Source organism: Grampus griseus, assembly GCF_964374135.1.
Source record: "Grampus griseus genome assembly, chromosome: 2".
NCBI classification, from domain to species: domain Eukaryota; kingdom Metazoa; phylum Chordata; class Mammalia; order Artiodactyla; family Delphinidae; genus Grampus; species Grampus griseus.
The window spans coordinates 66,351,910-66,375,493 of NC_139018.1; the positions used below are offsets into that span (position 1 = coordinate 66,351,910).

Sequence of the window (23,584 nt, forward strand, 5' to 3'; positions counted from 1 at the left end):
ATCTGAGGCAATGAAATGCTAAGTGGCTTATAGCGTGGAATTTCTGGCAAAGTATAAAGGGATAACTTACTAACATACAACTGCCCTGACAGTCAAGTTATAGTTCACATATATGGGGAAAAAAAGCGTAAAAAGCTTACGTGACTTTACCAATTTTTCTACTAATTTACAGTGGTGCAAAAGAAAACTCTATGTAGGAAAATAGTTTTGAATTAGACATTCCTATATTAGCTTTTATGATGAATAAAAACATATATAACTTTTTTTTCTATAAGTGATGGTTCTTAAGCATAAGAATCACTTCAGGGAGTTCTTTAGAAATGTGAATTTTGAAAAACTATACATTATTCTAACATACAACCCTTAGTTAAGAGTTGCTAATCTATAGCTACAAATTTATACCAATTCAAATTAACTTACATAATTTAAAATCTATTTCATAAATTAAACTAAGGCTAGATGATTACAACTGCTATAAAATCCCATCAAGGTTCTCTGAAATGCAAGAAAAACATGAGGCGTATGGTTATTTGGTCATTTATATCTATAGCTTTTGATGAACCAATAGTCAGAAATGGCAGGTCCCAATAAATAATTATGCCAGCAGGAAAACAGGATCTGATTTATGATAATCCAACTTTTGATTCATTACTACATTCATACAAATCTTAATTTCTGCTTAAATGCAAATACCCAAGGTCTTTTCTCCCTGGCCACTTAGGCAAATCTCATGTCTGCAAAAGCATATCCAGTAAAATAAACATTGTATTTCACAAATAATATAAACAATGTTATCAGTTAAGTGTCCAGTGGATATTAAAAACTATCATTAGTATAAGTAAACAGGACCAGGAAAAGGCATATAAATAGCTCTTTACAGAATCTGCTCTTCAACTTCAGCAATATCAGCAACACAACAAAGGAGAGCATCTAAGCAACATCCTCAAATATTCAATAAATACTGTCGATACAATCAATAACACTGAAAAAAACAATACCTCAATTGCTTCATATGTAACCAACAAACTGTAGAAAACTTAAGTAGCAAAAAACAGTTGAGGAGGCTTTCAAAGAATAAATCCAGGAAACAAGAAATTTTGGACTTCTCTATTCTCTTAAATTTATTATGGGATTCTTGAAATAAAAGATTAAAGAAGAAATGAGACAACCAGAGGCAAAATGTAAAGATAGTGAAGAAAAAAATCCATTAAAGAAATGAATACCTCTTTAGTAAAAGACCCAATATGATTGAAAAGATCAGAATAAAGTGGAAAAGATCATCAGAGTTCTCTTTTCTACTGTATCATTTCTTTGACACGTGCCAAAAAATACTTTTGCTCCCATTCTTAAAAGAAGTCTTAATCTTCTTCTCTCTGCTAGCTACTGCTCCAGAATTCTACTTCCTTTTATAGAACAAACTCTATATAAATCATCTATACTAGTTGTCTCCAATTCCCCTCCTTCCATTCCCTCTTATATGTACTTATATTAGTTTATCACTCTCATCACTCCACTAAATCTGCTCTTATTAAGTTCACAAATGACTGTTTTGCAATAGTCAGTTCTCAGCTCTCATCTTACTCAACTTTTCAGCAGTCACTCTCTTTAGTGGACTTCAGGAGACGACCTCTATTATCTCACTTGTTCTCCCCTTATTAGTCTCCTTAGCTTGTCCCTCCTCGGCAACCTTGTAATACTGTGAATACCCCAGGCCTCAGTCTCTGCCTTTTTTTCTCAATATCTATAATCACCCTCTTGGTAATGTCATCCATATGCTGCTAACCCAAATTAATACTGCCAGCTCAGCTCTTTCTCCTGAACTCCAGATTCATTTGAAACCTTCTACCTGACTCTTCACTTGAATGTCTAAGAGATATTTCTTTCTTAACACGCAAAACTGAACTCCTGATGATTTCCTTAAAATGAGCTCCATCTTCAGCCTTCTACATCTCAGTTGCTGGCAATTCCATCCTTTCAGCTGCCAGGCTAAAATCTTGGAGTCATTTTTGATCCCTCTTATTTTCTCACACCTTACTTCCAAATCTATGAGATCTTAACCATCTTCACTGCTAATTCCCTGGTCCATACAGCTATCACCATTTCACATATGTAGATTACTGCATTGACTGCTCAATCAATCCTCCCTGCTTCTACCACCATTCTCCACATACCGTTCTCAATAAAGCACCCAGAATGATAGTGACCCACAAATAACAGCCTTCAAGGCCATATATAATCTAGTATGCTTTGAACTCGGCTTCTATATATTCTTACCTCATTTTCCTCTACTTTCTCCATCATTTTACTCCCTTTCCTTACTTCCTTGTGCAAGTAAGTTACACAGCTTACTTGCTTTTTTAGCATGTGACACATGCTCCTAACTTAGGACTTTTGCATTGGCTGTTCCCTTTACCCTCTCAATAAGGCCTACATGGACTATTAAAAATTGTGATCTATGGCCTGTCTTTCTCTAACTACTGCCCAGTACTTCTAATCCCTCTTACACTGCTTTTCCTACCCACAACACTATATAAATTTTCTCATATATCATCATCATCATCATTATTATTTTGGTGTACGCCTGCTACAATTTAAGCTCCACACAAGGGCACGGATTTTTATCTGCTTTGTTCATTAACATACTCCAATGCTCTGGAATTCTGCTTGTGAGAAAGAGAAAAGTACAAAGATAGTCGAGGTCTCTTCTGAAATAATGAATTTAATTTGTAGATTGAATGATCTCACCACAAATAGGAGTAAACCATCAAGTTACAGACATATGCTGCTGAACTCAGTAAGCTTCAAAAATCTTAAAAGCATCTAGGCAGAAGAAACCAATGACCAACAAAGGAGGGAAAATATCAGGCTAGCCTCAAAGTTCTCACGAAAACTTGGGAAGTCAGAAAACTCTTCTATGTGAATATTCATGGGAAAAAGATTTGTCAAAGATTCTTTATTTAGCCAGTATGTCATCCAAATGTGTGTAACAAGCAACTACAGCTTTTTTTAAGTTCTCAAATATGTAATAGTTAATATTTAAATTATAGCACTCTCGAACTGCCCTAGAAATCCTAAACACATAATGAAACATCATCGGGCGGAGACAGGGCATGGAGGGATAAATTAGGAGCTTGGGATCAACATATACACACTACTATATATAAAATAGATAACCAACAAGGACCTACTGTATAGCACAGGGAACTATACTCAATGTTTTGTAATAATCTACAAGGGAAAAGAATCTGAAAAAGAATAACTATTAGTTCCTTTATTTCTCTCTCTTTTTTTGCTGATGAAGAATAAAAATAGATAACAAGAAAAAAGCAAATTAAAAAGTAAATGTAAATGGATTAAGATCAGATCAGCTATAAAAGACTCTCAGACTTGGTACAAAACTAAACAGGAGAACCTCCCTGGTGGCACAGTCATTAAGAATCTGCCTGCCAATGCAGGGGCCACGGGTTCGAGCCCTGGTCCGGGAAGGTCCCAAATGCCACAGACCAAGTAAGCCCGTGTGCCACAACTACTGAAGCCCATGCGCCTAGAGCCTGTGCTCCGCAACAAGAGAAGCCACCGCAATGAGAAGCTTGCGCACCACAACAAAGAGGAGCCCCCACCTGCCACAACTAGAGAAAGCCCTTGCGCAGCATCGAAAATCCAATGCAGCCAAAAACAAACAAACAAATAAACAAATAAATTCATTTAAAAAAACACAAAAAACTAAACGTGACTAACCACATGCCATTTAAACAGACTCCTAAAAACTGAAAACAAAATGATGGAGAAAGTAATGATTTTTTTTGTTTTTACAAGAGCAAGGTTAACATTGCAGCTGTCTTCAAAGCAAAAAGCTTTGAACTATACAAAAGAGACTCACTTACAATTATCTAGAATTCAATCCACCAAGTAGCAGAAACAAAGTATAGCAGAAATATGTACCTCTATGGAAACAAAATAAGAAATTTTAAATGATCTCCTTTAGTCCTTTTCAAGATCTAGTACACCAAAATTAATGATAATAAAGACGAATTAAGAAGGTTGATTTTAACAGATTTACATATACTGATATATGCTACAGTTTAAGAACAGGATAAATAGTATAATTCCATTCCATCAAAATAAATCATTTATGTTAATATTATAGCAAAAATTAAAAAACAAATACCAAACTATTGACGATACCCTTAAATTTAGAGCAGGGTATAGAAGGAAAGAGAAAGAAAAGACTGGGAGGAGGTTATACAGAATTTTCACTGTAAATTGTACATTTCCTTTTGTAAAGGAAGTACTTTTTGAAAAGATAAAGATCACTTGTGTAACCAGAAAAAAACCAAGATTTAAAAAATTGTGTCTATGAGGGACTTCCCTGGTGGCACAGTGGTTAAGAATCCACCTGCCAATGCAGGGGACATGGGTTCAAGCCCTGGTCCGGGAAGATCCCACATGACGTGGAGCAACTAAGCCCATGCACCACAACTACTGAGCCTGCGCTCTGGAGCCCACAAGCTACAACTACTGAGACTGCGTGCCATAGCTACTGAAGCTCGTGTGCTTAGAGCCCATGCTCCGCAACAAGAGAAGCCACCACAATGAGAAGCCCACGCACCACAACGAAGAGTAGTCCCCGCTTGCCACAACTAGAGAAAGCCTGCACGCAGCAACGAAGACCCAACACAGCCAAAAACAGATTAATTAAAAAATTTATGTCTATGATATATAAACTTTAATCTTCTTTTCAAAATGGAAAGAAATAGGAAATCAAATTTCTCCCCAATGGCTTCCAATTTGAGTTTTCTCTGGTCCTGCCCTATATACTCTGTCCCACTCAAGAGATTCTCAACATATCACAGCATGCTAAAAAATTCTGAGAAGTTGTACAATTAAAGAAACTCATGTAACTACAAGTACTACCTACCCTCTCTCTTCCTAATGTCCTCAACTCACATTTCATTGGAAAAGACACATAGGAATTCCCTTTTCTTCATTTATACCTACAACCAACCCACCTATGTATCTCTACCCTGATTCATGTTTTCCTTCTGTAGTATCCCCTGTTCATACAAGCCAATATCCCCTCGCCTCTTCTTTCATAGCATCAACCTGTCCCTCTCCTGGGTCATTCTTATGAATATACAAATATAATATCTCTCATCTTTAAAAACAAACATGAAAACAAAACCCTCTTTTGATCCCATATTGAACTCTAGCTACTGACCCAAATCTTGCTCCCTTTCATAGAAACACTTCTTGAAGGTGTCATCTACATCTATCTCTACTTTTCACATCCCATTCATTCTTCACCTTGCTTCCATCTGGCTTTCTCTCCCATTCCACTAAACTGCTTGTCAAGATCAGATACTTCCACACTATCAAATCAAAAAGAAACTTTTCATTCCTCTTGAGCTCTCAGCAACATTCTTTCTTGATCACTTCCTCCTTAAACACTTGCTCTCTTGGCTCCCATGTCACTACTCTTAACCAGTTTTTCCTCTTTTCTCACCAGGGATTCATTTTTCTTTCTTTCTTTCTTTCTTTTTTTTTAACATCTTCATTGGAGTATAATTGCTTTACAATGGTGTGTTAGTTTGCTTTGTAACAAAGTGAATCAGCTATACATATATATATATATCCCCATATCTCCTCCCTCTTGTGTCTCCCTCCCATCCTCCCTATCCCACCCCTCTAGATGGTCACAAAGAACGGAGCTGATCTCCCTGTGCTATGCGGCTCCTTCCCACTAACTATCTATTTTACATCTGGTAGTATATATAAGTCCATGCCACTCTCTCACTTCATCCCAGCTTACCCTTCCCCCTCCCCGTGTCCTCAAGTCCATTCTCTATGTCTGCATCTTTATTCCTGTCATCCTGCCCCTAGGTTCTGCATAACCCCCCCTTTTTTTTTTTAAAGATTCCATATATATGTGTTAGCATACGGTATCTGTTTTTCTCTTTCTGGCTTACTTCACTCTGTATGACAGTTACTAGTCCATCCACCTCACTACAAATAACCCAATTTCATTTCTTTTTATGGCTGAGTAATATTCCATCATATATATGTGCCACATCTTCTTTATTCATTCATGTGTCAATGGATACTTAGGTTGCTTCCATGTCCTGGCTATTGAAAATAGAGCTGCAATAAACGTTGTGGTACATGACTCTTTTTGAATTATGGTTTTCTCAGGGTATATGCCCAGTAGTGGGATCAGTTTCACCTGCCAACAAGTCTTCCTGGTCTACCCAAACTCACTTCTGAGCCCCTCCCTTCTTCTCTAGCTATTCTCTGTCCTTACGTGAATTTATCTAAACTCATAACTTTCAATCCTTTTATAACCTGGTAAGTCTTCCTCTGAATACCAGATTCATAATCTAACTTTTATACTTCCACTGGGATGTCAACATAGATATTTTAAACATAATATAAAAAGCACAAAACAGATGTCTTGAGTCTCTCTGGTCTGAAACCTTTCATCCTTAACCTTCTTCACTATCTCAGTAAATCTAAATCTACCCAGTTGCTTAAACCATAAATTTATGAATCAGCTTTGATTTTCCCTTACTCTCCACAGTGAATGCATAAGAAGCCCTGTTGGTATGACTTCCAAAATACTCTAGAAACTGTCCACTTTTCCTTTTTAGTACCTATAACTTGGCACATGGTGGGTGCTCAGTCAACACTAATAGCAGCAAACAAAATTATAAACAAGAACCAGAGAAAGCCTTTACCATATAAGATTTCTGTTAATAAACATACGAAATACTGTTAGTTTATTTACCAGTTATGCAAACAGTTTCATTATACCTAATTTTTTTTTTTACTACGGGAGTCATTATATAGATGTATCTAAGCTTAAGCATCTGAACCTAATAAAATCAGGATTCATACAAAATAATGATTCTTATCATAAAACTACAAGAAGGATTAAATAGCCAACTCTATGTGAATTCATTTGGATATAAGGTAATGTACTTTCAACAGTGTGTAAGAACTGAGCATTTACCATGTGCATAATAACATCATGCTAGGTACTGTGCAGGATAGGATACACAAAGCTACACGTGTGAAAATCTGCATAGAGTACACACACACACACACACATGCGTGCACACAGTCACAAGTACAAGCAAACCTGGGGGAATCTAAAGTATCTGCGGGTCACATTAATGTCAATACCCTGTTTGTGATATTTTACTAGTTTTGCAAGATGTTACCTTTGCGGGAAACTGGGCAAAGGGTCCATGGAATCTTTCTGCATTATTTCTTACAATGGTATGTCCATCTACAATTACCTCAAATTAAAAAGATTTTTTTAAAAAAAAGGTCATTGCAATAATCCAAGTAAGAATTTATGATAACCTCAACTAAGACTGTGACAATGAAATGGAAACAACATGTTTCACAGCAGAATAAAGATCAGACAAGTTAAATAGCAAGAGCATGTAGCTTTGACCCACAGTAACTCCTTCCTGAAAATACATCCTTACCCAATCATGGTGAGGATAGGGAAGAAATATCTATGACCTGTGAGGAAAAACCTGCCTTTCCTAATGAGCAAGTACAAACAAGCCTTGTATGACTGACTTCTAGAATCTCACAGGAATTTCATTAAAGACCACATTTGGCTACACAGGGTTTCTCAACTTCAGTATTATTGACATTTTGAATTGCAGGGTGTTTAGCAGCATCCTTGGCCTCAATCCAACAGATACCAGTAGCAATTCCCCACCTGAGTTGTGACAGCCAAAAATGTCTCCAGGTATTGCCAGATGCTCCCTGCAGGTCAAAATTGACCCTGGTTGAGAACCATTGCGCTAGGCTAATAAAATCAAGGACTAAGAACTCAAGTTTGGGAGATGGCTACAGATATAGCCCTGGGAAGTCTGAGACTTTAACTTTAAAAAAAAAAAGTCAATACATAATTCAAGATAGAGAATCACTACTGTACGGTACACAAAGATGAATGATGATCATAACTGCCTTCAAAAAGCTTACAATGTAGTAAGAAAAACAAAACTTATTAAACTACAAAGCAATAAAACTACTAGAAAGTGATTACTTTATGTGGGAAGAATAAGTATTACAGCATAGCATAACACATCAACATAAAAAAGAAGTCTTTAGAGTCAGTACTCCATGAAGGTCTACTTAATCCTTTTTTTTTTTTTTTTTTAATTCTCTAAAAGCTGTTAGGTGCTGGATGTTGTGAATGCTCTTTCAGACCCTTTAACCTAACACTAGGTGAAAAGAGGGAAGAGAAAATAACTGAGGGCAAATAAATGTGGTCTGGGTTCTTGTATACATGTATCAGACAAACTGGTTCTTGCACTGATTCATCTCTAAGATGACACCTTCCTATAAAGCATTTCAACATATATTATCTACCTGGCAGGCATTTTATTAATGCCATTAACAATTTTACTAACAAAAAATTAGACCTGGAGTCACCTGGAGAGGGTCCTAGCAAAACATCTAGCTATTCAAGTTAACGATGAGTGATTTCTTCCCAACTTCCCTAAAAATATTTTTTCAAGTGTATTCAAATCAAAATAAGTTTTATATTATACCCAGCATTTCATTCTTAAAACCATTACTTCTCCCTTTGCTTCCCATGTCATCTGTTAGGTTCTTTCTGTCACTCTGAAGATTGCAAATCAGAGCATCAGTAAAGAACGAGACAAATTCAAGTGCGTTCTTCTCTTCTCTTACATCAACAGAGGTTCTAGAGTCCATATATACTTTAGAAAGTATATATGACACCCTTAAAATGCCACTAAAATTTTGTGAACGTGCATTTTTCCAGTTAAAATATCCAAACCTTTCCTCAGATTTTCAAAGGCTAAGAACAATTTCCAAAAAGCTCAAAACAACTACACACACATACACAAACATATGCAAGGTGTACCTTTATATGGACAAAGTTAGATACTAACTCAAGATCTCTTTTGTCACACCCTTATATTCTGTTGTAAGAACTGTAAACATCAGATATTACTACTTTTAAAAAGCAGTCCTGCTTCCGCTGAGGTTTCTCTTAACACAGTCATAGATTAAGCCCTATTGAGGACTCTTTCAACGCATCAGCTGAGATGACAAGAAAACATTACAGAGCTGAAAATCATAAAACTATACCTACTGTGGAAATAACTCTTCTAGGTTTGAGTGGGATGATTTGTAGTATATAAATTTTTGGAGCACATAAAACTGACAACCCTATAAACTCACTTATAAGTCTTGGAATAGTAGCAATTGTCCATTGATATAAAATTATACTAAGAACACAGTAGTCTATGTTATAGAGGTAAAGTGCCTCCTTTATATATTAACTAAATATAGTCTAACAATTAATATAATGAATGTGCTGCAAAAGAGTAATTTCAGTAATTTGTGCTATGCCAGTTTTTGCTAAACATTCAACATGCTGTTATGAAAACTAAGTAAAAACACAAAGTTTGAATAGAAAGCCACACTGAAGACATTTACATCTGCTTTTAAATTAGTGAAAACAAGCATACCACTGACACAATCATTTAAACTGAGTCTTATTAGAACACATCAGTCAAAATATACTTTAAAAACTAACCATCTCGTTACATTTCATTCTGAATTTGAAGAGTAACAGATCATGGTCAACCCAACAGCACAGAACAAATTCAAAGAAACAGCAAATAGTGAAATGTAGGCAGAAATATTCACATTATATATCCACACTTATATCATACCATAAATTGATGTCACCAGCACCAGAAATGCTACTAAAGAAACCAATTTTAACTTTATGAGAAATTTCAGAAACACCTTAGAACTAATCAGTCAGATGTAGAACATATTTAGCCAATATGAAAGCAATAAAAATCGTTACTAAGACTTCTAAATAAATGCTTTCCAAATGAAATGAGAGATATGAAAGAACCAGAAGTTTTACTAACCTTGATGAAAATATAAAATGTTTAATTTTCACCAAAATCAAATGTACTAGACTGAATGCCTGAGAGCAGAGCCCATGACCAAGTCATCCCTGTATCCTTAGCTTTGGACAGTGTTCAGGCATAGAAGGCATTCAGTAAGATGCTTGTTGAATAAAACAGCAGTTTCCTTGAGTCAAAATAAATGTAATTATTTTTAAAAACCCATAAATCGTTCTTTCATTACCACTACAAAAACAAACCTATATACTCCTACTGACTTCAAACTGATCATAGTACAACATACTATGCTAGGCCATGGAGATCAACTATAAACAACATATAAATCTAGCCTGCATTAGACACTGCAATTTTCATCCCTTAGAAATTACCCTAATTTGGGGGAAGCCAACCTCGCCAAGAGCTCTAAAGGCTCAGGCCTACGTTCAATAGCATAATTCTCCACCTCTGGCCAGACTTTACTGGTCAGGAATGGATATAAGACCCAACTCATGGCAATGAGGCTGGAAAAGATGCTGGCTGAGGAATCTGGGAAAGCAATTTTCTCATTCTTCTGATCATACTTCCTTTATAAAAGTGACCCTCACTCTCTCCCCTAAGGAAGTGTCTGCAAAGTAATAACATATATAATGGGCACCCTATTATCAACTGCCCAGAAATCTAACCAAGGTACTCCCCAAAAAATAGGTGAAAAATAGAAAACCTGAAACTGTCGAGCAGTTCAAGACTTTGTTAAATGACTTAGCTCATTAAACAAAGTGCAAACTACTCTATCTGTATCTGATCTGTAAGTATTGCTCTTCCTACAGTAAGCTCTTTAATCATCCAATTTTTTTTTTTTTTTTTTTTTGCGGTACGCGGGCCTCTCACTGTTGTGGCCTCTCCCGTTGCGGAGCACAGGCTCCGGACGCGCAGGCTCAGCGGCCATGGCTCACGGGCCCAGCCGCTCCGCGGCATGTGGGATTTTCCCAGACCAGGCACGAACCCGTGTCCCCTGCATCGGCAGGCGGACTCTCAACCACTGTGCCACCAGGGAAGCCCCATCCAATTTTTATTTAGCCTTAATTATAACTCTTCCAAGAACCTCAGATGTGAACACTGACAGTCAGTTAAGTGACTGTCAAGAGGTTAAGTGATATACACTAAAAATAAAAAGCAAACTTACCCTACAACTTATACATTTTGATACAGACAAACAGCAGTTCACCACAGACATACTTTCATACACTTCATTAGTTTTATATCTGGAATGAACAATCTATAAATCAAGAGAAAATTCTGGTCACCACTGTCTGGTTGACAGTGTTTTCAAAAGGCATTTTACTTAATAAAGACTGTAGGTTCTAGAAGTCAGAAGTCAAATAATTCTAAACTTAAGATTTACTATACTCTAAAGGATCTACCCTATTAATAGCTTGGTATCAGTTCACTATCTACTAATACTAAATTAACATCTTCGACTCAATATATACATATAGATATCTCTTCAGTTTTTTGAAGAAAACATATCTATTTTGGTATTCTTCCCTAAACAGGCTCCAAACCCTAGTATAATGGCTAAAGCAGCAGAATCTTCTAAGATACTATTTGATAGAGGGGTTTAATAAGAAGGGACCAATAAAACACAGAGAAAATAATAAGGACTGGATGGAACATTTGAGAGTAAAATAGGAGTTGGTAGTTGCTAATATAAATAAGAGGATGAAAAGATTCATGACCTGGAAATAAGACAGGAAAACAATTTTAAAGAAAAGCTCAAAAAGAAAAATCATTAGAATACCAGCTTATTCTAATGCACCACAAAATTCACAAAGTATTCTACTATTTACTATCTGAATCAAGCTGACAGCACTGAAATGGATACTGAAGAAAAAACAAACTAGTTAAAACACAAGTATATCTCATTGAATGGATGTTAAAAACTGGCAATTTTATCAATATTAACTCAAATTTTCTCATTCAGTTCATTCTCTTAAGCACTATTTTTCAAGCACCTGTTAAGTTAAAGTCAATTCAGTAGGTCACAACCAGCACCCCTTTTTTCACTGCAATAGACTAGAAAATCAAAATAACTTATAAAGTAGGTATTGTTTTGCAAGATTTCCTTTACATAGAAATATTTATGTCTATAACGGGTTATGACTTAAGAAAATCCTTGCAAATCAAGAAATATCTTAGAGGTTTTGTTCCCACAACTAACACTAAACTCATTTTGGGGTATAGAACAAAAGATAATTAAGCATAAAGCCTTCTCTGCTTGGCAGGAATGACAACTAAAGCCCACATTAAGAGAAACAGATCTTTGAGCCTTCCTTAGATGCCACTAATGCCCAAAAGTTATAATCTTCCAATGTCAAGGAACCTGAGAAAATATTCCTAGACTACAGCTCCCATGTTGGAATCAAAGAATGAAGGTAAAAAGAATGAACTTTTCTCTTAGAGGAAAAAAAAAAAAAAGAAGAAGAAGAAGAAGTACATAAATTCAGGATCAAAAATCACAGGAGTATTTAATTTAAAAATGAGTCAGGAGACTAATCCAGCAAATGGGTCAAAGGACTATTTTGAAATACAGACAGAGTATACTGAGATATTTCAGGCCTGAAGCACACTATAATAGCATTTATTGAACACTGCTGTATGTCAGGCACTTGAGACACACAGTTCCAATTTCTACCACAATTCCAAGCGAAACATTATCAGTCCTAATTTACAGGTGAGGGAATGAGCTAAGAAAGGGTAAGTGGTCTATTTTTACTCTCCCTACCTTTAAGGATCCTCTCTGCTCCTTGGCCATTCAACATTGGTCTAGGCTGTGTTAGGCACTCCTCTGTATTCACTCCCTAGGTCATTTCATCTACTGCCATCTCTACTTCATTGTCTCCTAAATACATATCTCCAACTCAGACCTCTTCTCTGAGGACCTATATATCTAACTGCCTATTTGATATCTCCACTTGAACTCTAAAAGTTTTCATTTCCATCCCTCCACTCCAAACCTGGCAAATTTCCAATGCTCTACGTCAGGAACAGCATCATCACTGATTAAGCCGCACAAGCTAGAAACCAAGGCGATATCTTTCCTATCTCTTTCATCATCTTTACTCTTCCCCCACATATGCAATACATTATCAAATCTTATGTATTTTAAGTATTTCTCAAATCCATCCCATTCTATCCATTGAAACTACTCTCCCTCCCCACTCCAACTATTCAAAGCTTTTATCATGATTCGCTTAGACTACTGTAAATGCCTACTGGTCTTCTGTATCACTCAACCCATACTCCATACAGAAACCCAGTGATTTCAGATCCACTAACTCTGTTAATTTCAATATACTCTTAGGCTAAATAACAAAAATTCCTAACAGTGCTAAAAAGGTCTGCATCTAGTCCCTAGCCTCAAATCTCTCCTTGTATTATTCTCTCCCATAGATCAGGTATCAGCAAATTATGGCCTAGGGGACCAATCCACCCTGCTGCCTGTTTTTAAAAATAGCCATACTGGGCTTCCCTGGTGGCGCAGCGGCTAAGAATCCACCTGCAAATGCAGGGGACATGGGTTCGTGCCCTGGCCTGGGAAGATCCCACATCCTGAGGAGCAACTAAGCCTCTGTGCCACAACCACTGAGCCTGTGCTCTAGAGCCCGCGTGCCTAGAGCCCGTGCTCTGCAACAAGAGAAGCCCTCGCTCACAACTAGAGAAAAGCCCGCACGCAGCAACAAAGACCCAACGCAGCCAAAAATAAATAAATAAATAAAAAGAAGCCATACTCATTCACTTACATGTTGTCCATGCCTGCTTTTTTTTACCGCAGATCTGAGCAATTATAATACAGGAGGTATTACCTTCAAAGTCTCAAATATTTATTATCTTGCTCTTTACAGAAAGTTTGCCAACGACGGCTTTAGATCAATGACTAGCCACAGTGACTTCCTTTAAGAATATGCACATTCTATTCATTCAGCATTAAATATTCTTCCATCCACCCAACCACTCCCCTACTTAAGTCCAATTCATCTATCAGATCTGACAAAATGACAAGTCTCAGGGAAGCCTTTATTCACCCTGTAGACCAGTATATCCCAATTCAGATTAGCCACATTTCAAGTGTTCAACAGCCTCACATGGCTTGGAAGGACAGCTCCAAGTCAGAGGTCTGTGTATTTGGGAGCACTTTGTTCTGTTTTACTGGTGAATGTGCCTGTCTCTGAGCCAATAACACATTATTTTAAATACTAAAGTTTTACGTTATCTGATAGAATAAGCACATGTATCATCACCACTCTACCTCTGCCTTTCTTCTTCAGAAGTGTCCTGGCTATTAAATACTTGGTTTTACTATTTACTCTTCCATATTTGTATTAGAATCAGTGCAGAATTTCTTGAAAAATCTTTGACACTTTGAATGAAACAACACTGAATCTAGAGATAAGTCTGAACAGCAATAACTTCTTTGTGATAAGCCATATTCATGGATAGGAAGGCAATAGTGACCCCATTTACTTAGATCTTCTTTAATGTCTTACAATAAAGTTTTATACTTTTCCACACGGAGGTTTGCACATGATGTTACAATTACTCCCAGGTACTTGATAATCTGCCATGCTTTTAAAAATGGTGTCTTCTCTGATTATTTTTTCTAGTTGTTTACTGCTGATGTATAGAGATGCAACGGACGATTACTGATCTTATATGGAGCTGTTTTGCTCTTTTATTAATACTAATAATTTATCTGTAGATCCCTTTTGGCTTTTACATAGGCAATCATATCATCAGCCAAGAGTGACAATTTTGTTTCTTCCTTTCCAATACTCATCCTTTTAATTTTTTTTCTTATCTTACTGCTTTAACTAGGATCTCTGTATAATACCAACTGGAAGTGGTGATGGTGTGTACATTCTGTCTTGTTCCTGGTTGAAAAGGGAATCCATTTCCCTAATTAGGATGATGCTTACTTGTTTGCATATTTATAGATACCTTTTCTCAAGTAAGTTCTCATCTGTTCATAATTTAGTAGCTTTCTCATTTATTAAATTTTATCAGGTGCTTTTTATATATATTGTTGGATTTTTTCTTTTGGTATTATACATTCACAATCCCTATGTAAAACCCTTAGGGTAAGATATTTTAGAATTCAGAAAATTTTAGTCATCATCCCTACTGTACAGTACAAAAAACGTGTATTAGGTAACAACCCCAACAAACTGTGGGTCAGTACCTGTATTCAAATACATTAACACACTTGCAGTGAACTATATGGATATTCACTCTAAATAAGACAATGCTTATATGTAGCCTCACACATTAGTTCAAGTCGGGTTTTCCCACCAAGAACAGGGTAAATCAGATTACACTGCCAAGTTCTAAACAAACTTTTGGTTTTCAGAGGTTATTGGATTTCAAAATTGCAGTTAAGGGTCTGTAGACCTGAACTTTATTTAGAATTTTTGCATGTGCACTCATAAGTAAAATGGGACTAAAATTTTCTTTTCTAATATTACCTGTGACTGGTTCTGGAATTAAGAATAGATAACTTCAGATAATGAATTAAAGAATGTATTCTCCTATTCTATTTTCTGGATTTGTAGAACACTGGAATGATCTGTTCCCTAAAAAGTCTCCTGTAAAATTACCTGGGCCTGGTATTTTTGTGGTAAGATGTAACTATTACTTCATAATTTATTTAATAGTTACAGGATTATTCTAAGCTTTCTTGTCAAGGAGTTTAACTTTGTTTAAACTTTCAAATTTGTTGACATAAAATTGTTGATAGTATTCTCTACTATTTTATTAATCTGATCTATCTGTAATTATATTCCCCTTTTCATTCTCAGGATTTATGCCTTCTCTTTTTATCTGATCAATCTTGCTAGATCTTTGTCTATAGTTTTCTAGTCTAAAAAACGTTAACCATCATCTGAGCCGACAGTGAGCTGTAATCTTTTTGCAACAGCAACATCAAAGATCACTGATCACCGTAACAAATATAATAATCTAAAAGTTTGGAATATTGCAAGAATTACCAAAATGTAACATGGAAGCAAGTAAGAAGTAAGCAAATGCTATTGGAAAAATGGTGCTGATGAAGACTTGCTTGTTGCAGGGTTGCTAGAAACCTTCAATTTGTAAAAAATGCAGTATCTGAGAAGTGCAAAAAGCAAAGCACAATAAAACAAGCTATGTCAATGTATCAAATTAATATTGCAAAATGGTAGATCAAAAGGGAAAAACAGACAAATGGGATGCTTACAGACAAACAGAAAAAAATGAACAAAATCACTTTATATCTGAGTTTCTGCAGAAAGAACACACATATTCAGCTAGAACTTTTATGCTGAAGAATGTGAAATCAAACTTCCACCCCAAATAAGATAAAGCTCAAGTAAATAAAATGTAATAAGTAACAAAAAATAATCTGCCCTCACAAAATACTCAGAAAATTTAAAAGAGCTGTCAATTATATTTACTGAATGACACAGGCAGCCTAAGTTCTCACTGATGTCAAATCCATTCTCTTAAAAAATAATTTTTTAAAAGTCAAAAGCAAACATCTTTAGAAACATTATGAACCATAAATTAAACTTACCTTTTTATCTTCTTTTACTTTGTGTGTTTTCTTCTTCATTTTCTTATCATCTAACTCCTGGTCTGAAGTGATTGCAGGATTATCAATACCACCTTTCCAAGTTTCAACAGGAGAAAGAAGTGGATCTTCTTCACTTCCACGATGTCTTCCTTTTCTTTTTGTTTTAGAAGTGGTGAAAGCTTCATCATCACTTGCATCTGAATGCGTTCTTCTGTAGTATGACTTGGCTTTACTAAATAGGGTTTTAGATTTGTATTTGTATTTTGAAGGTCTCCGTTCCCCATGACTTTTTGAGATTCTATCAGAAAATCCGTTTTCCTCATCTCCTTGGGTGTTATTCACAAATGAGTTTCGAATTTTAATAATGCGATTCTGACTATCATCTGGGACAACATATATCTCATCAGAATAGCCCTTCTGTTTGAAAATTGTGTCAATGGGTTCTGAATAGTTATCTGAAGGATCCATATCTTCAGGATGTGCCAAAGGCACCCGGGAGGTCTGTTTTCTTGGATTTTTACCAATACCAGCTTCAATTGTTTTTAAAAGGTTTGGATCCAACTTTTTCACATTTGTCTTAGGTACAACTGGTTTAGGTTTAATAGGTGGAGGCACTTTATGGTTGCGTTCATGGTCATGACAGTTTGGTGTGCTGTGAATAGGATATTCATTTCCTTCCAAATCTAATCTATATCTGGAACGGTCACTAGGCGTTGGAAGCAACTGTACATCATCCCCAATTGGACTATAAGGAGGTGGTGCTTCTGTATCATCATCTGAATCAGGGTAGTTGTTATAGGGAAAACAGTCTCTGGGAGATGGCAGGAAAACATCTTCACTTTGATGGGTTGATTCCCTTGTATTATCAGATAAATAGGAATTTTCTATCATATTTTTTTTCTCTAGAACATCACTGAAAAACAGTGTAAACACCTCAGTTTGCCGATGATACTGAGATAAAGAATACAGTGCTGTAAATTTAGCAGTGATCTCAGTTGCAATGTGTTCTCCTTCAGTCATTAACTCTTTGATGGCTTCATTTTCAAAAAAGTCTGCTTGGCTGTCAGTAACTGCCACCAGCTGTACAGGAATGGTGTCCTGAACTTCTGACAGAAATGCTCGAAGCATTCCCATTGATGCTTTCCGTTTGGCAGAATAAACTAATATATACCCATGAACCAGTTCATCTTTCCTTACTCCAATTGAGGAATGGTATGATAATATTGTGATCTGTATTCGCCTCCTTTTTTCACCAATGATTTTATCAAGCATTAGGGAATTATTCTGTCCAGCTTGAGCAGCACTGCAAGAATGAGAATCAAGGAAGGGTGAAAGAATAAGATCCACACTAAATGGATCACCACACATGGCACACATGACAATTCTCAAGTCAGCTTCTGATACATCCTTATTGGTGGGAACTGGGCTCACCACATCTAAATTATGTTTAACTGATTCTAATACCCCTCTTAGAGCTTGCTTTATTTGGGTTTCATTAAATTTACGAGGATATGTACCAGCAGGTACATCTACAAAAGGACATTGTAACTTGTTTGCCAACTGTTGCCCTTGGTGCCTGAGAATTGGTAGATTCTTACTAATAGAATCTCTCTGATTAGCCAGAATTAATGTAAATGGAAGGTTAGCCATATACTTATCTTTTCTGATCTGAGAAGCTTCCGTTCTTATTTTTCCAATAAATTCCCCAATAAAATTCAGTGACTCAATGGAATTAAATACACAGAAGCACCCATGTGGTTTAAAGGCAGCAGTCCATAACTGACTCAAAAAGTAAGGCGACTTGGCATCAACAGGCCGAAGATCAAGTTCATAAATTTTTCCATCTAAGGCATACTCATCATCAGTGGATTGTGTCCTTATCTCATTTGCTAGTTCTTGGGAAAGGCCATCCTTCCCTAAAATGAAAAGGTTAACTTTATCTATATTGGTACTATCATGATACAACCGTAAGCGGCCATGATCCAACTGCAAAAGACTGCTGGCAAGTAACTGCTCTACTTTAATGTCTGTACAGTTTTGGCCACTAAGACATGTTTCTTTAGTGGGATGATAAACAAATCCTATATGCTTAAGTAGAAGAGACTCCCTATCAGGTGCAAGTTTCTGTAAAGCTTTGTATCTAGGTTCTTCACTCAAAACTGTATGAATTTCACTCATTTTATCTGAACTAGGTGTTGCATTAAGATCTAAATCATAAAAAAGTTCAGAATGTTCAAAAAGCATTTCCTGAAACTCTTCTTTGGCTTTTTCAACTATTTCTCGCTGATGCCTACCATACACCTCTTTGCTATCAGCCTCAGTGATATATTTGAAGGCTTCATCCTCCATAACAAAGCACATAACTTCCTCCCATGGCTGCCCAGGTGAAATAAACTGAATTTTTTCCAAAGTCTTCTTGAATTTTTCCTTCATTTCTACTCTCCTCTTCTCTGATATTAGATGTTGTACATGGTTCTGATAGACTTTTTCAGCTTCTAAAGTGCTCAGGAGGTCAAATGGGATCCGTCTATCATTAATTTTGTCTATATGGTCAGTTTCATCCCAAGGTGTTTTTTCTAGCACCACAAAACATAACTGAAAATCTGCTCTCTTTTCCATTAACTTCAAAGCTTCTGACCAATTCAAATGTTCAATCTCTTCTAGGTTTGGCAAAAGAGTGTTAAAAGCTCTTGGTAAAGTATTTATATATTCTTCTCTTCTTTTTCTTATATGTTCCTGTTTAAGTTGTTCTATATGTTTTGAGAATGTATTTCTGGCCTTTCTTGTTCCCTCTAAGTTGATGTATTCCTCATAATCAGGATGATTTTTCAATTTGTTACTAACAGTTTTCCAAGTTGCATGATAATCTCTCACAGTCTGCACAAGTTTTTCAAACTTATCTGTTGCTGTGACAACAAGCTGTCTCTGCGTTTTATAAGCATCCAGATAGGGAATAATTTTAGGCTTGCCACGAGTTTTATCCAGCATTTGTACCAGTGCAGTGAAACACGTCTCAATGTTGACATTAAATCGTGCAGATGTTTCCACTACAAGAAGGTTCTTTTTGTTTGAAGCAAATGCCTGAACTTCTCTAAGATAATGATCCACACATTCATCACATTTAGTTGCTGCTATTATTACAGGTTTTTTTGATTTTGATAGTTGGACAAAAAGGTTATTTACAAATTTAAGTTGATCATCAAACTTCCTATTGCATCCCTGACTTACGTCAATGCACAATAAAAATCCATCTACATTGAGCTTCCCTTCAGGCATTTGCTTCTGTTCAAAGTCTTGCTCCAAGCCTAGCTGATCAGTGCAAATGTACATCAGTTTTTCTGCTGACTGCAATTTAGAGGCAGCTGCACGTTTTATATATGGTTGCAAATTCGTACTCCGATGAGGCAAGAAAGTCTGGTCATCAATGAACTCAGTTTGTTCAATGACATGAATTTTGCATTCCACTCCATCTTCACCACTTTGTGTTATGTCACCCCAGTACAAAAAATGATCATTGTTTACTACTCGTCCTCCAAAGTCAATGGTGCTAAGCACAGAAGTATGCTCTGGATAATATTCATCTGCTTTTGAGCGTACATATCTATTGCACAAACAAGACTTTCCAACTCCACAGTTACCTTTGTCTTTTTCAGTCCCAGAGAGTCCAACTACACTGATGGTATAGGATGGGGGGCGAGGCTCTTTGTTTTTTGCCATCATAACTCTCTTGTCATGTCTCTACATTCATAAAGATAACCAGATATACTTCTCATTCTGAAAATAAAATCATCTCAAAATACAGATCCCGAATTTCAGAACGATATTTGGTTCTTTGTATTTCCCTCATTTCTGTGCAGAAAGGTCTTCAAGATCATATGGATCATCTTCCTAGAAAGAGAAAAAGGACAAATCTTAATCATGAATTACACATGTCGAATTATATACATATTAAAGATGTTCATAACAAAGCACCAGGCAAGTTAACAATGTTACATGTATTTTAAGAAATCACCAAAGACAGTTTATGATTTACTGTTATAAATGCAAGATGACCTCAAAATTTAAGGCAAATCTAACAACAAGAAAAACTAAATACAAATTTTAATGTGATCTTACAAACTTTAAAATAAAACCCTCTTAACCAAATGTGCATTTTGTTTCTACTTCTTCCTATGAGTTTGAGGAAACAACTAGTCTTTTCCCCTCCCTCAATTTTCCTGCCTTTTCTGACTGGAGGCTGGCTATGTTTGACGATAACTAAAACATACTAGTTGCGTGAACAACTCTCTCACAACTTTAAAAAACTATCTGCTTTCTGTAACATGGTTCCTCAAAACTTATTCCCTAAAATGGAATTTCATATGAATTTAGCAAGATTTTAGAATTAAAAAAAATTTTCAAGAAGTTTCAACATACTCCTGTGAAATCTATCAAATTTTATATCTAAAAGCAATTAAGGATATTCATATACTTAAACAAGGAAATATAAATGAACAGTTAATACAAATAATGACAGCATTTAACTAGATCAATGCTTCTCAAACGATCTAAGGACCTTTTATTTCATATCTGTAAGTCAATTTTTAAAAATACAATGAATGAAATGTTTAAAAAATCTAGGTCCCAGTTTCTTATTAGATTCAAGAGATACAAAATTACTGTCAAATTGTTTCTAAATGTTTTTGATTTCTGTATTTATTCCCTCTGAGTATTTACAAAGAGCTCAGAGATCACATTTTGAGTAGCACAAAGCTAAAGAATTTTACGATTATGTATTTGAGAAAATCTTTTAGAATTATTTGATATACCAACAACATCAAATAAACTTTAAGAATTGCATGTAATTTAATTTAGGTTATTTGTGTGGAAGCAATGAATCAGTCTCTTACGAAGGTATTATTTGGAGATTCTTCACATTCTTTTGAGGTTGAAGGAAAAGCAATACATCATCATTTCTACCACATCAAAATTTCACAAGGAAAATATCCAGTCATGTACATCAACATATGTGAAAATTATCTTCAATCCAGACAAAATAAAATAAAAAGACCATGAGGAAAAAAATAAAGAACCACTACCTGCCCCCAATATGTGGCTTCTCCACTACCCTCAAAATTGCAAGTAAACATCTATTTAGGTTGTGCTGCACATGTGCTATACTAACAACTAATGGTAAAGAGAAATTATTCTTGAAATTTAAATTCTAATATTTCTAGTACAATAATATTTTAAAATAAAATTTCAGATTTATTTTTGTATTCTCTAAGTTTATCCTATCAGCCTCAACCAAGTATTACTTTTAACAATATCAGCCATCTGATATTCAAGCAAAATGTTCATTATCTTCAATTCGGTAATAAATAAAATATTGTCATGTTGAAGGAGCAACATAAGTAGTAGAACACCATGAGTAAATAGAACTGATTTCAAATTCAACTCCTAGTATTTACTAGTTTATGACAATAGTAAAGCCCTAAACCTCTTGAGACATGGTTCCCCCATCTATAAAATAGGGCTGCCTATCTATACAAATTTAAGAACTAATTTTTTCTTTAATGTTAAAGAAAATGTTTAATGTTAATCTTTAATGTTAAGTGCCTAGCAAAGAAAAAAATGCTTAATAAATACTAAGTTCTGTTTTTAAAATTTGATTCTTAGAACCAAGGAAGCTATTGAAGATTTATTAAAAATGATGTGATCAGACTGGTGACTTACAAATATTTATCTGGTAGCAGTATATACAATAACTAGCAGTATAAGAAAGTAGGGCAGTCCCACCCAATGCTCTTAACTCTCTTTCATTAAGTAAAAATTTTTACAAATCTTAACGTGATCAAACTGAATATTTGCACTTAGCACCAAGTTTAACATTCTTTACCTAAACTGCATAAAAGAACAACTGGGCTACTTAATGGATATTTACTGAAAAGACAACAGTGAACTAACTGGATAACAAAGTTATAAACAGTGATAAAAAGGGAAATTAGTTTGTGAAAATAGCATAGTGATTCATAACTAACAATTAAGAAAAAAATTGAAAACACAGTGGAATACAAGGTCTATCCTTCTTTCTTACTAAGCAAGCAAAAAATTGCAGAAGATATCCTTTTAAATGTACATCAAAAGAAAACATAACCAGTGATTACTCTGGGGAATTTTTACATTAAACAGTACAAACACTAGAACTACATATAGCTCTTTATTAACTCTTTGGTAGACAAACATCTATTCTGAAAACTAAGAGCAATTCAAAGAAGTTTAAGACTATCCCCTGCTTTCCAGCTTAAGAGACACAAAGCTGTTAATAGAAAGGTAACAATACAACATCATATGGACCTGAATACTGCAGAAAAATTTCAACTACAAATCTAATCCTTGTCATAATGGTCACATCTTTGTTAATATTTTTTACATATACTTATCGAAACACATGAAAAGAATCATTCATGCTCTCCTAGAGCATAAACCTCAAAAGACTGAGATACTTTTCTATCTAAAGTTATGGAGTATAAGAGAAGAAATAAAAACACTATCACAAAATCAATTTTTAAAGTTTCAGAAAGAAAAAGGCCTTAAAAGTAAATGAAGATGAGTGGAGGCATGAAGTCTTCACGCTTTCGTCAGTCATTGAAAACTGGAAAGCTTTTTATCTAACAGACAAAAAAAACCCCTCTATTATGTGTTTTTTTTTTTTTTTGCGGTGCGAAGGCCACTCACCGCTGTGGCCTCTCCCGTTGCGGAGCACAGGCTCCGGACGCGCAGGCTCAGCGGCCATGGCTCATGGGACCAGCCGCTCCGCGGCATGTGGGATCTTCCCGGACCGGGGCACGAACCCGTGTCCCCTGCATCGGCAGGCGGACTCCCAACCACTGCGCCACCAGGGAAGCCCCTCTACTATACTGAGGATAATTTTTAATACTAAGGCTTCAACACATCCTAATTAATTTGTTAGTGGCAGTCTCTGAATTACAAATACTGAAGTTTAAATTAAAAATAAGGTAGCTTTGTGTGACATTTATGGTTAACAAACCAAATTTATAGTAAACTACCAATTAGACACAGTGAGGAA

General features: G+C 35.7%; 1 protein-coding gene across 4 annotated transcripts in view; it reads right to left on the reverse strand.

The window, feature by feature from the left end:
* Positions 1 to 23,584, reverse strand: part of ARHGAP5 (Rho GTPase activating protein 5) — a 72,761-nt gene that overhangs the window by 39,123 nt on the left and 10,054 nt on the right. For all 4 annotated transcript variants that reach the window (XM_082648954.1, XM_082648953.1, XM_082648955.1 and 1 more), the window contains exon 2: positions 16,516 to 20,403. In XM_082648954.1, coding sequence (XP_082505080.1) covers positions 16,516 to 20,235 — 3,720 coding nt within the window. In that variant the 5' untranslated portion in view covers positions 20,236 to 20,403. The remainder of the gene's footprint in view (positions 1 to 16,515; positions 20,404 to 23,584) is intronic.